Source organism: Populus alba, chromosome 2, assembly GCF_005239225.2.
Source record: "Populus alba chromosome 2, ASM523922v2, whole genome shotgun sequence".
NCBI lineage: Eukaryota > Viridiplantae > Streptophyta > Magnoliopsida > Malpighiales > Salicaceae > Populus > Populus alba.
The window spans coordinates 6,750,093-6,762,227 of NC_133285.1; the positions used below are offsets into that span (position 1 = coordinate 6,750,093).

Consider the following 12,135-nt stretch of genomic DNA (forward strand, 5'->3'; position numbering starts at 1 on the left):
GACTGGAAACTCTCCTCCTGGACAACTAAAACACAGTTCATAGCTAAGTGCGCTCGAAAGAAATATTTATAATCATTTACTTTCCAGATCAACATTGTGATCCAGCATAAAAATATGATCACTCTGTACACTTGCATCTTAATTCCAAGTTGGCGCCTCAAGCTTCTCTGCAGGCCCGTCACCAAAGAAGAAGCAAAGTCCTGCATATTCGAGGCTCTTTCGAAAACTGCATTCCCTGTTTTAAAAAGAATATTCGTCACCTTTTAAACTAAAAAAAAATAGAGATTTAGCATAGCGTTTATAGATATATTGTTTTTATCAAACAATGAATTCCATTTATTTTACAATAAAAAAACCCAACACATGTAAGATATAACCCATAAAAAATGATAATTATACTACTACACTGTGGCAACTTGTTTTTTTTAATGGTGCTTCATTGTTTATTTAAATATATTTATTTAATCTAAAGGACAACAATTTAATTTTGTAACTTAATAGATTAGTATGTGTTTTTAAACCTAAAAGAGCTAAAGGAGCCAGTATTATCCTTAAGGAGTTTTTTTTTTTTTTTTTTATTATTATTATTTTCAAAGCAAGGCCCGTCAGGTGCAAAGGCCTGGCTCTTAGGCCCGTGCAAGTCTGACTTGCTCTAAAAAATATTTACTTAAATATGGTTTTTAAATATTATTATAAAGTTTTATTTGAATTTTAATAATTTTTTTTAGTTATTATGTATCTGTATGAAAATAATAATACTAGTAATATATTTTTCATGAAAATTCAATTCAAATTTTTTTATCTTTAAAGAGATTTTGAATGTAATTTTATCACATTTAAGATTTTTTTAGTTTTTAATTATATAAAATATCAACATATTATTTTGATATTTTTTTGTTAACTTGCTTTAATAATCATAAATTTAATTCAAAACCTCGTTAGTTTCTTTTTATTTTAGTCTTTTTTTTTTTTAATTTTTGTTAACACTGTAAATTAAATTTTATTTAATGAAATTGACTTTTAAGTTAATTTTGAATATTTGCCGATACATTAAATCGTTAAGAAAATACAAGAAAAAGAAAACACCCACACATACACGTATCATAAATATCATATTGTAATGTTAGACGGGGAATCTCTGAAATTAAGGAGTGAGGTATATTGAGAAAAAGTTAAAATTCTTCATCTAATAATTTAAAAAAATTAAAAATCTTAAAATATTTATTAATTCAAAAGATTCAAATACAAAATTGATTATATAAGAAAATAATGATATCACCCTTATAATATTTAAATATAGATCTTATTTTTGCATTATCATTTAATTGTGTTTTTGAAAATTTTTAAATTTAAAATTAATATTTTTTGAATTATTTTGACATGTTAATATTAAAAATAAATTTAAAAAATAAAAAATATTATTATAATATATTTTAAAATAAAAAATTCAAATTGAAACAGATAAGATTTCTCTTAAAAGTTACGACAAATAAAAGGACGGACTTAAACCGACGTCAACGTCTACCAGACTACCAATATTTGCCCGCTGTTAAAATAAAAAAAAGGGAAACAAGGAACACCTAACGACCTCACCACTAGTTTAGTTATTCGCGCTTGCTTTCCAGTCCAATTTCAACAATTCGTTTTTTGAATAAGTAATCGATCCCCCCCCTCTTCTATGGCAGCAGTTTTATAATCTAGTGGAGGAGAGAGGTTTGACACCTCACCGGCGATGAATTCTTCCGCCAACGATCACTCAAATGCTTCTCCCATTCCTAACCGTGAAATCGATTCTCAGGTATTTCTCCTCACTCGTACTTGATCAAGCGGCTCTGTTTTTCAGGATTTTACTGTTTACTTTATTTTACAGTCACCGGCAGCAGCGAGGAGTGAAGAGTATAGGCAACTGTTTCGTCTTCCCCCGGAAGAAGTAAGTCACTCTATGCTATGGATGTTCATATCTTTCAAATGTCTTTATATTTATTTTCGAAGAATTACTTAGCTGAAAAAAAGAGAATCAGGAACTCAGCTACTAGTTCCTAGGAGTTTCTTATGCTAATTTCAGTTTGCTCTTCGCTATCTGTAGTTGTTTTGGTTGTATTAAATTATGTTTCTTCAAAATTTGGTTTTGATAGGTCTTTATCAAGATGAAAATCTGTTAACTCTACGTGAGTTGAGATACAATAATTTGTAACATTTCAGAAATGCTCTCAATTCTGTTCGAGCTGGAGCTTCATAACATGTCAGAATTGACATATTTTATCCTTTTATGGTTAGGGCTGGACCCTGTTTGGAATTCATTAATCCTAGCCTTAAGTTCAAAATGCTTATTTTATCTTGCATTTGTAATTGTGCACCAGTTAAGCATGTCTGTGTGCATGTTTGTACATTGAATTAAATGTTTCTCATGTGAAATTTTCTGTAACGGTTCTTATTGTTAACTTTTGATATTGCCCCCTCTCTGTCACGCACACATCAGAGGATATTGTAGAGTTCTAAAGGACCTTTGTTTTCTCTGAAGTATGTTTCTAAAATTTTCGTTTCCCCCCCAATAGGTCCTTGTACAAGACTTTAATTGTGCATACCAAGGAAGTATTCTTCTTCAGGTAATCTCGACGCTGACCTTTATTGTGTACTTGGAGATGCATGCATTACTCAATAATTGCTATATTATGTGTTTACTCGGAGATGCATGCATCACTCAATAAGTGTTATAGTACACCACATTTCATCCTTTTGAGTTGGAATTTCATTTGGTAAATGATACCATGGATGAGTTATGTGATAATTTTGTTTATATAAGTTTTTTTAACTTACTTGGAGGTAAGATTATGTTTCCTACTATATTCATGTGTTGTTTACTGTTTACATGTTGCAGGGGCATATGTACCTTTTTGTACATTATATTTGCTTTTATTCAAAAATATTTGGATTTGAGACAAAGGTAATGTTTGAATATGGCCTAATTATTGTTATTGTGGTCAATGTCTTTTATAGTTCCCTTTCTCAATCTTGACTGTTTCCAGACATATTTGATGGGTTTTTATCCAGAAAATAATCCCTTTCCATGAAGTTACGAGTGTAAAAAGAGCAAAGACAGCTGGGATCTTCCCTAATGCAATAGAAGTTTTTACTGGAGGAAAGAAGGTAGTGCTAGAAATAGAGTATTGCTCCTCTCCTATTATGTTTTGGCATTTCTTGAAGTTGTCGCTCGGAATAGTGCTCTTTCACTTCTGAATTTCAGTAAAAATTGTGATATCTTAATCCAGTTATTATTCTGGCAGTACTTCTTTGCATCATTTCTCTCTCGTGATGAAGCTTTGAATCTCATCAAGGATGGATGGTTACAACATGGTAATGGTTCCAATTTGATCGCAGAACAACAGGTATTTTAAAGCTTTGGATACTCATTGCATGAATTTTTATTACTTCATCGTGAACTCTGGAATGGTAAATCTTCTTGCTGGTCTGTTTTCGTTGTTGCTATCTTATGTGATGATTTTATACCAGGATTTAATTTCTGTACCCAGTGGCCTAGATAATGGACTTGTTGTGATTGAAAAGGTGAATAGCTTCAAGCAAACCAGTGAATTAGATTCTCCTGAAAGGTACTTTCACAAGCCATACTGAGTTTATATGAGTTGTCTCTGTCCATGTCCTGGGTGATTGATCATAAATTGACTGCATATATGTGAATAGTAGACAAAAGGCTACTGCTCCTTTGCCTGATTCTGAATTTTCACCATCCGTTGAAAAGGGCAGTGTCTCCATAATACAAATTCAAGTAGCAGATGAATTGGAACAGGGTGTTGAACTAGTTAGAAACACTGACTCTTCATCTTCAGCAACTTTGGCATGGAATGTGGAAAATTTCAACGCACCTCAGAGTTAGTTATCTCTTGTGAATTACTTTAATTGTGATTTTGTTTTCTATATAACATGCAATGAATAGTTCATTTTCCTGTTAGATATAATATTTTCTCAACAATCAAGATTTTAAGGCGTATGGTTCCTCTTCACCTTCTATTTTAGTTTAGAGTCTTCGAATTGGAGAATGAAAAGATTTAGCAAATTTTAAATTAAGCAATTGGAGCTTTTCTATTAGATCTATCAGAAGAGTTATTTGTAATTCCTGGTGAAAATTTTTCATGAAGAGGATTGAATCCTTTGGATGTGGGCTATGGAGCTCATTTCTACTCAAAAGTAATGTTGTGGTTGTTGTTATTTGTCGTCAGCAAGATTTTGGGATGTGTTTGAGGTGGTCCTGCCCTTTATATTTTGCTGCACTCTTTTAATTGCACTGTTTCTTTCTGATATGCAGTACGTGAATCTTTTAAAGAAGTTGGACAGACAAAGTTTCCGGTAGTGTTCCCTTTTCTTTTATTGATTTGCTCCCCTATTGTTTTACCACATGTAGAATTCTATAAATATTATCGCATTAAAGAGTCTTTCTCTGATCTTCATTTATTTTAAGGAATGCAGATAAAGGTACAGGAGTTCTTTTATTTGTTCTTTTCAGATGATGCTGCTAAATTTGTTGAATCTTTTCATAGTAGATGTGGAGATAAAGGTAATTTTCTTTGAATTCACATGGAACCATACTAAAGTAAAACACGCTAGAGTTTTCAGATGTGGTTAAGTTTGATGAATATGTTGGATGATGTTAACCTTTATCTTTTGTTGGTTAACTTTTGTGCCTTTCAGATTTCAGGTGCTCTTTATGGTACATAGATGATAAATTTGGGCATGCTCGTGATGTCTCTTTTCAGCATCCTATCAAAATATATTTTGGTATGGAGATGTATTACGTGTGTATCTATGATTGCTTTTGTTTTTCAATTTCAGGGAATTTGTTTCCCTTTATGTTTGTTTCAATTTTTGTGTTTTTATCTAGGTGCAAAATTTGGCAGCTGCCAGGAGGTCCAGAAATTTCGAGTCTACAGAAACAGGTTCTTATAATCTGTAATTTGAGAGACATTTTAGATGTTTTGTTCTTTAATTGTTTTGAATATGACTTGGTGATGAGCTCAATAAGATGGTGTAGTAATTCGCTATCCATCAAAGCCTCTATTTCTCAGCACAAAAAGAAAAAAAAAAGCTTTTATTTCTTAGAGGGAAGAAAATTGGAAGGCCTTATTGGAAACAAAAGGAAGTTTCCTAGAGGATTTTTAAAGCAGTTCTATAATTTGACTGTTTTGTTATGATTTGGCTTTTTTTAAAGGTAAGTAAGGATTAAGTTTTGATGGATCAACACAATGTTTCACTCTGCCCCTGGGCAGAGTTACATAGAAGAGGGGCAGAGTTACATAGAAGAGAAGGGGGCAGCTTCCCCCCTTAAAATTTTCAAAATACTAACTTTAGTCCTCTCAAATTTATCATCTTCTTTTTAATTGTTTGTCCCCTCATTTCTTGGAAATCTTTTCTTTGCCCCCCTTTATCTTTCAATCCTAGCTCCGCCCCTAACTATGTTTAAGGAGTTGGATGTTTGAACGTATCCTTTTTGTTCCTCTTTTCTTTATTAGTAAAGATCTGAGGTATAAGTGCATGCATTAAAGTAAATGCTTAATTTGGTTCCGGTGGTGGTAGTACTTTTTCTCTTAAAAGATTCTGCTGATTCTGATCCTGCTTTCCCCTACTTCCTAAAAAGAGCTCTTGCTCGGGCACCTTCTTCTGAGTCTTACCTTACCCATACGCTCTATCACCTTATTCTATCCCTGGGGAATCATTCTTCTTTTTCTTTCATACCTGATTCTTTCTCTCCCCTGGTGACTGTGACTTACTAGCTTACGGGTTAGCTGTTTTGCCTCATACAGGGTAGGCCCGAAACAGGGGATTTTCGGGTTTCACTTAAGATCCCCTTCCCGCTGACTCGGAGCCCTTCTTTCCTTCTCTTCTATCACCAGCACCCTTTGAAAGTCGCCTTACAATCCTTCCTCAAGCAAAATCTCAGCTGGCTCTCTAACTTTCTTCACCAGAGAGTAAGAAACTGAATCGTGTCCCTGTGTCCTGGGATAAAAGCAAAGTAGTGATGATCATCCAAAGATTCTTAATAGGTATAATCATGTACGACTCAATTAAACCTTCTACACAACTACTTCGGGTCTATTACTGTTTTGCTACATCTAGAGCCAAAAACTTTGCAAGCTGTGTTGATGCTAAACTCCTTTTTATCATCTGTATCCATGATCTCTTTGGTCTCTCACCCCCTCCATCTTCTCTACTATGTACATAAACTTATGTTACAAGACCAGGCTATTTCAGACAAGTCTCTCTTGCATATCCTCAAATAGACTTTCTTGCAAGTGTACTCATTTCTTTCAAAGTTTTTGATCGAATCAGTTTAGTTTTTCGAGGGATTTAAAATAAATGTGTTGCAAATTCGTTGTGAAATTACATATAAAGCTCTTGATTGATAATGTTCTCAATGGATTAAATTTATTAGCTGTCTATATTGTCATTTATCTGCTAATTTACTTCCTATCCTTTCTTCTTTTTTGGATGCTGAGTGTAAATGATTTGACCAGTTGTTTGTTCTTCCTTGTGATTTCACTTTTGCTTTTACCAGTCATTTGATTATCGAGACATCACAGGAGATCAGTGACGTCCGTTTTGGAGATTGTTTTCGCGTTGAGGTACAAGCTGTTTCTGATCCATTTTATTGACACAGTGGATAAAAGGTTTTTATTTTATTTCTTTTCATATTTTTTACTAGGATCGTGTACTCGGCTTTTAAGAAACAGATTCTATAATGGCATTTTATATTGAATGATAATTAATTATTAAGAAGTCAGAAAACTTATTCCCTAATCTATTTAGGTGCACCTTTTGAGATGTGGTTCTTTTCTTGGGTTACATGAAGTTTTTGAAACTGTTTCAGGACCTTGGGAATTGTCATGTTATTTCTTTTCAAGCTTGTGCTCCATCATGGCTGCATTTTTTAAATTCCTGTATTGAATGGTTCTGGTTGGTCTTAGATAGATTTACTTCCAGATTGGGTGTGGCTTGTATTTGGGTTTGTTAGACATGTAGGACATGTATCCCTTAAGCCTGTGATTGTCAGACTTGGGCCAGTAGCTTCCTCCTAATACATTATTTAGATTTAGGAAACCTACAATAAGAGAGGATACGACCATTCTACTCCTAGGTATGGAATTGACTTTAGGAAAGGAGATGGATATACAAAGTGGAGAATTCTTATTGATTGAAGTAGAGATATTAAGTTAGATGATCTGTTGCCTATTAAAAACCTTTGATACTGAGCAGGAAAAGGGAATTTTATTTATTTGTTTATGATTTAGATAATCTTTCTTTCTGAAGTTTAATATCATCTAAGAATTTTCTTGGATTAACTATTTCATTTCAATTATCTTCTTTATATTTAAGTTACTAGGATTTTTTCAGTGTCTTTTCAAGTACAAACTACATGTATTCTGGGACACATTTATGGTGAACTGTTGCCTATTAAAAACCTTTGATACTGAGCAGGAAAAAGGAATTTTATTTGTTTGTTTATAATTTAGATAATCTTTCTTTCTGAAATTTAATATCATCTAAGAATTTTCTTGGATTAACCATTTCATTTTGATTATCTTCTTTGTATTTAAGTTAGTTACTAGGATTTTTTGAGTGTCTTTTTAAGTAACTACATGTATTCTGGGACACATTTATGGTGAATTAGACTGAGATGTGAGAATTGTTTCATGCTTCAGACTCGTATAAGGTTTTCCACTTTTATTCAATTTATTACTTCCTCTTTTGTAGGGAATTTTTCAATTTTTGACTTTGTTGGTATCCTTGTACTGCTTTACCTTTACACACAAATCGGTGAAAAGAGAAGCAATTTGGGAAGGGAGTGGAAAAGGAGGACAAAAACTTGGTGAAATGTTCCTCAAGATTCAGTTGTTATGATAATTTCACATGACAGATCAACAGGGAGGAGATGTTAAAGAAAAAAAGGAGGATTAGTTCATGAACTAAGAAATGAAATGCGCGGATAGAGATTCGGTGCAATGTTTGTTTAACATGAAAAAAAAAATTCTATAACAGACTTTTAAATACCAGTGGCAGCAAGTATTCCGTATAGTTCTTAGCATGAGCTTGTTTAAGACCGTGATCTCCACTGTTTAAACATACCCTGCCCCCCTTCTTCTCTTAATGGGTGCAATTATCAGGGACTATGGGATGTGACTAGAGATGGTGATGGATCGAATGAAGGATGCATTTTGCGGATATATGTGAACGTTGTATTCAGCAAGAAAACTATTTTTAAAGGTTTGCATTTTCGATTACATACAATTTCTTTATATGCTTCATGTTACATTATTTTTGTTCACAATTCACCTTAATTTCACCATATTGTTTTTTATTTTATTTTATTTTAATTTTGGGGGTAAAATTTGTGGCCAAAGACCTGAAAGAAAAACTATCTTGTATAAACTCTGGCCGCTGTAATATCAAGGAAATTAGCCTAGGGATTTGGCATAAACCAGGGGGAGGATCATTGAAATACACTGTTCTTTGGCTTTGTGAAATACTTCTTTAACCAATCTGCGGATGAATTGCACTCTCTGAACCTGTGGCAAATCCTGACCAGCCAACTCTTCCTCGACAGGATTCAATAATGTTGATCTTTATCCCTATATCTGATGGAACAGAAGTGTTTGCATAAAATATTTTTGTAGTGAGATCATTTCTGCTTCTACAGATATACACAGGTTTCATCATGGAAATGGTGCCACATAAGACTAACTCGTTCTAATTTCATTACTGAGCTTCTTGTATTGGAAAGAGCATCAACTTGGAAAGTGCCACGATAATTAGGAAAGACAAGTCTGAATGAACAGGAATTTTATTGAAGAATAAAATCTGACCAGATATGGTGATCATATTGGCATACACTGGAAGGATGTTCACTTCTCTCTAATGATCTTTTCTTTCTTTCTTTCCTTTTTTCTTATCTGAAATACAAATAAAATGAGCTACACTTCCTGAAATTCTTTGCCTCGCAGTGGCTTTACATACTTTTATAACTGGGGATTATGGTTAATTGCTTGAAATCAAGTCTCAGGATGTGCCTCATAAACTCTTATTATGCACTTACATTCATTTATACAACCTACATTTTCATAGATGCTTTTACAATCGTCAAAACAGCGCTGTACCTGTTTTCATAAATTTCGTTGACTGGATTCATGCCTAATGCCTTGCAATGTTGTAGGGAAGATTGTGCAGTCTACTGTAGAAGAATGTCAAGAAACTTCTGCAATATGGATAAACCATGTACTCATTCTTTTGTTGACACAAGTTATAAATTCTATGGTATATTTTGGATGGAATGTTTATTGACTGTATGTTTAATTAATTTTCCAGGCACATGAATTGTTGAAGTAGAAGAACTTGAAAAACCAGGAGGTTAATCATCATAAGAATTTAAGCCAGCTCCTTCCCTGCATGATGTGCTTTGCTTTGTGTGGTATTGCAGAAAATTGAATTACTAACTTTAGGTAACCATTTCCAATTTTCTTAAAGCAGAGGCAGAGCCTACTGTCAGCATGATTCAGAAGGGAGAAGTTCATTCTGAAAGAGAAGTGAAGACTGGAGAAGCTTCAGAAATCTCTTACAAGCAAAGTGACCACATAAGAATGCAGCAGATGTCTAGTTCTGTGGCCATTAGTCAACGGGGTGGCGATCTTGTGCAGGGAAAGTTCACAAATGCTACATCCATTGCATCTTCTAGCTCAATGAATTTCAACACTGGCATGTTCTATATTTTGTGGCTTTAACGCATAATCATCAGTATTTTCCTGAATTTCCTTTATATCAAGTATTAAAATTGCTTCACTAAAAAAAAAAAAGTATTAAAAATGAAATTGATTGCTTTAATTTACAGTTCAAACATGATAATTTCCATCTAAAAAACCACAAATTATAATTCCAATGTCTAAACAGAGTCATATATTTCACTTAAAGAAGGAAAACAATATGGTTTCTTATGCTATTTTTAAAAGTTTCCTATTCTAATATTTTTGGTGGTTTGCAAAATTGTTAAATTATTGAGGAACAAGATACGAACGAATCAAAATATTTTCATCATTTTCTCTTCTAGGAGCTCAAAATTCATGTATTCTTAATCTCTATTAGTGGTACAAGATCTCAAGATCTATTTTCTTAATATTGTGTTCTATTTATTTATGATTAACTGAATATTAATTTTAATTTTATTTTAATTTGCTGTTGATTTTGAATGTGAATAATTCTCTTGTTAATATTATTAATTTTAAGTGTCATATCGGAGTATAATTTTTTCATGGATGATGGTTACTAAGTGACCCTGCTGGGGAAAAAAAAAATCCTGGCTTCATCTTTAAACATGTATATGTTGTTAGATATATATAAAGCATGAATAAGAAATAGGAAAATGGCAAGTACACAATTATACAAGGTGAAGGTGTCAAGTTTAAGCCCCATTGCCATGGAATAACTACTTTTTCGCCAGACACTTTTTGGTCTTCATATTTGTTTTTCTCCACTCGCCACGTGACAATTGTCTTTTATTTTTTGGGGCTTGCAAAGAGGTATTATGTCAAGGATATTTAGAAAATGTACTAACAATCGTATGAGAAAGTATAATAAGATCCTTTTTAATTAGACAGTTCTTAATTCCGTAAACTTTTCATTATCCCTGATAATTTTCTTGTTTTTCAAACATTTTATGCAAGTCTTGTTTGTTTACCATCATGCAAGCAAATTTTAAGGATTTTCGAAAATGTGGTAACGATTATTTTTTAAAGTGTTTTTCATTCGAAAATAAATTAAAACAATATTTTTTTTAAAAAAATAATTTTAACATCGGTATATTAAGAGGCCGTTTGTTTACGCGGTTGTGGCTGCGTTTTAATTACAACGTAGTTTGTAGCCGTTTGGTAATGAAGAAAAAAAAGTGATTTACTGTTCATGAATCCCACATGTTTTTTGCATTGAAAATGCAGTTAAAGAAAAGTAAGGAATTCTTGCTTTTCTTGCACTGTTTATATTAATTGCACTGTTCAATGAACAGTGCAATTAACATGAACAGTATACATTGATACACTATTCATGTGAACAGTGCAAGAGAATTGCATTGTTCACTTAAAAACAATGAACAGTGCAATTCACTTGCGCTATTCACGAGTGAATTGCATTGCGTGAACATTTTTTTTTTTTAGTGTGTTAATTTTTTTAATAGTTTTTTTTAAAAAAAAATTCTCGAAAAATTAGTGTAGAGTGAATTAAATTTACCCACATTATAATATCAATTTTATACCTGATAATATTTTATCTAATTTTATTACACGCTCAAAAAATTATGGAAAACTGTAGTTCTTATCGGATGTATTTCATTCGTAATGGAAATTATAGATTGTTTCATGGAAAATAAAAAATATTTTATATAAAATATGATTTATTTTATGATGTAATAGCAATAGTTAAATTCAAAATATTTAAATTAAAAATTATTAATATTAATATATATATTTTTTAAAATTATTTTATAACCTCAATTTCAAAAGCATTCTTAACCAAACACATTAAACTACTTTTTTCTTCAATCCTTAATTTTAACCACAGTTTTAACCAAACACCTATTTGAAACCAACCTCAATCAAAAATACTTTTTATAAAAAACAATTTTTTTAAAACCACAACCACAACAGTTACCGCAATACCAAATATACTCTAAAATGATATAAAAAAATTAAAAAATATATTAATTTAATTTTAAAAAAAACAATTTTAAAACACAAAAACAAACATACCCAAATCATAAACTATCATCCTACACCAAGCTTATCATTTTCTTTCTGGTCACTGTATCTCAAGTACAAGAAAAAAATAAAACATAAGACAAGAAAAGGAACAAGAAACCTTTTTTAGAATATATGATTTATAGCTTCTGGACTATAATCAAAAGCCAAAACTACAACTTTCCCAAACTAAACGGATCCACGGAGTCTTTAATCCACTTGTATAATTACATGCGTGATAGCATGGCAACAATTTCTCATGAACACGAGTTTATCTAGAGGAATTGATTTCAATTTGAAAAACTAAATGAAGTAAATGGATTCATTTGACCAAACTTAAAATATAAGGATG

The 12,135-nt window shown here is 32.1% G+C and overlaps 1 protein-coding gene across 7 annotated transcripts; it reads left to right on the forward strand.

Moving 5' to 3' along the window:
* Positions 1 to 1,535: 1,535 nt before the first annotated feature.
* On the forward strand, positions 1,536 to 9,817 carry LOC118042153 (protein VASCULAR ASSOCIATED DEATH 1, chloroplastic). Of its 7 annotated transcripts, none has more exons than XM_035049741.2 (17): positions 1,536 to 1,798; positions 1,871 to 1,930; positions 2,556 to 2,606; positions 2,879 to 2,944; positions 3,052 to 3,147; positions 3,285 to 3,386; positions 3,511 to 3,608; positions 3,700 to 3,887; positions 4,322 to 4,362; positions 4,483 to 4,570; positions 4,705 to 4,791; positions 4,895 to 4,949; positions 6,566 to 6,632; positions 8,172 to 8,271; positions 9,218 to 9,279; positions 9,370 to 9,411; positions 9,532 to 9,671. In XM_035049741.2, the coding sequence occupies exons 1-16, from the start codon at positions 1,733 to 1,735 to the stop codon at positions 9,388 to 9,390; spliced, it is 1,248 nt and encodes a 415-aa protein (XP_034905632.1). In that variant the 5' UTR covers positions 1,536 to 1,732; the 3' UTR covers positions 9,391 to 9,411; positions 9,532 to 9,671. The 7 variants fall into 7 exon arrangements, 6 of the variants coding, with proteins under 6 accessions (XP_034905632.1, XP_034905633.1, XP_073263616.1 ...); XM_035049742.2 differs by having other exon boundaries at positions 9,529 to 9,668; XR_012169213.1 differs by lacking the exons at positions 9,218 to 9,279; positions 9,370 to 9,411; positions 9,532 to 9,671 and adding an exon at positions 5,814 to 6,053 and having other exon boundaries at positions 8,172 to 8,242.
* The last annotated feature ends 2,318 nt before the right edge of the window (positions 9,818 to 12,135 follow it).

What these genes read in the sequence shown, in the direction of transcription:
- LOC118042153 (XM_073407515.1), top strand. Translation starts at nt 1,733, where the DNA reads ATGAATTCTTCCGCCAACGATCACTCAAATGCTTCTCCCATTCCTAAC. An exon ending in TCCTATCAAAATATATTTTG is followed by an intron (nt 4,792 to 4,894) that starts GTATGGAGATGT and finishes GTTTTTATCTAG; the next exon opens with GTGCAAAATTTGGCAGCTGC. An exon ending in TTTCGAGTCTACAGAAACAG is followed by an intron (nt 4,950 to 6,565) that starts GTTCTTATAATC and finishes TGCTTTTACCAG; the next exon opens with TCATTTGATTATCGAGACAT.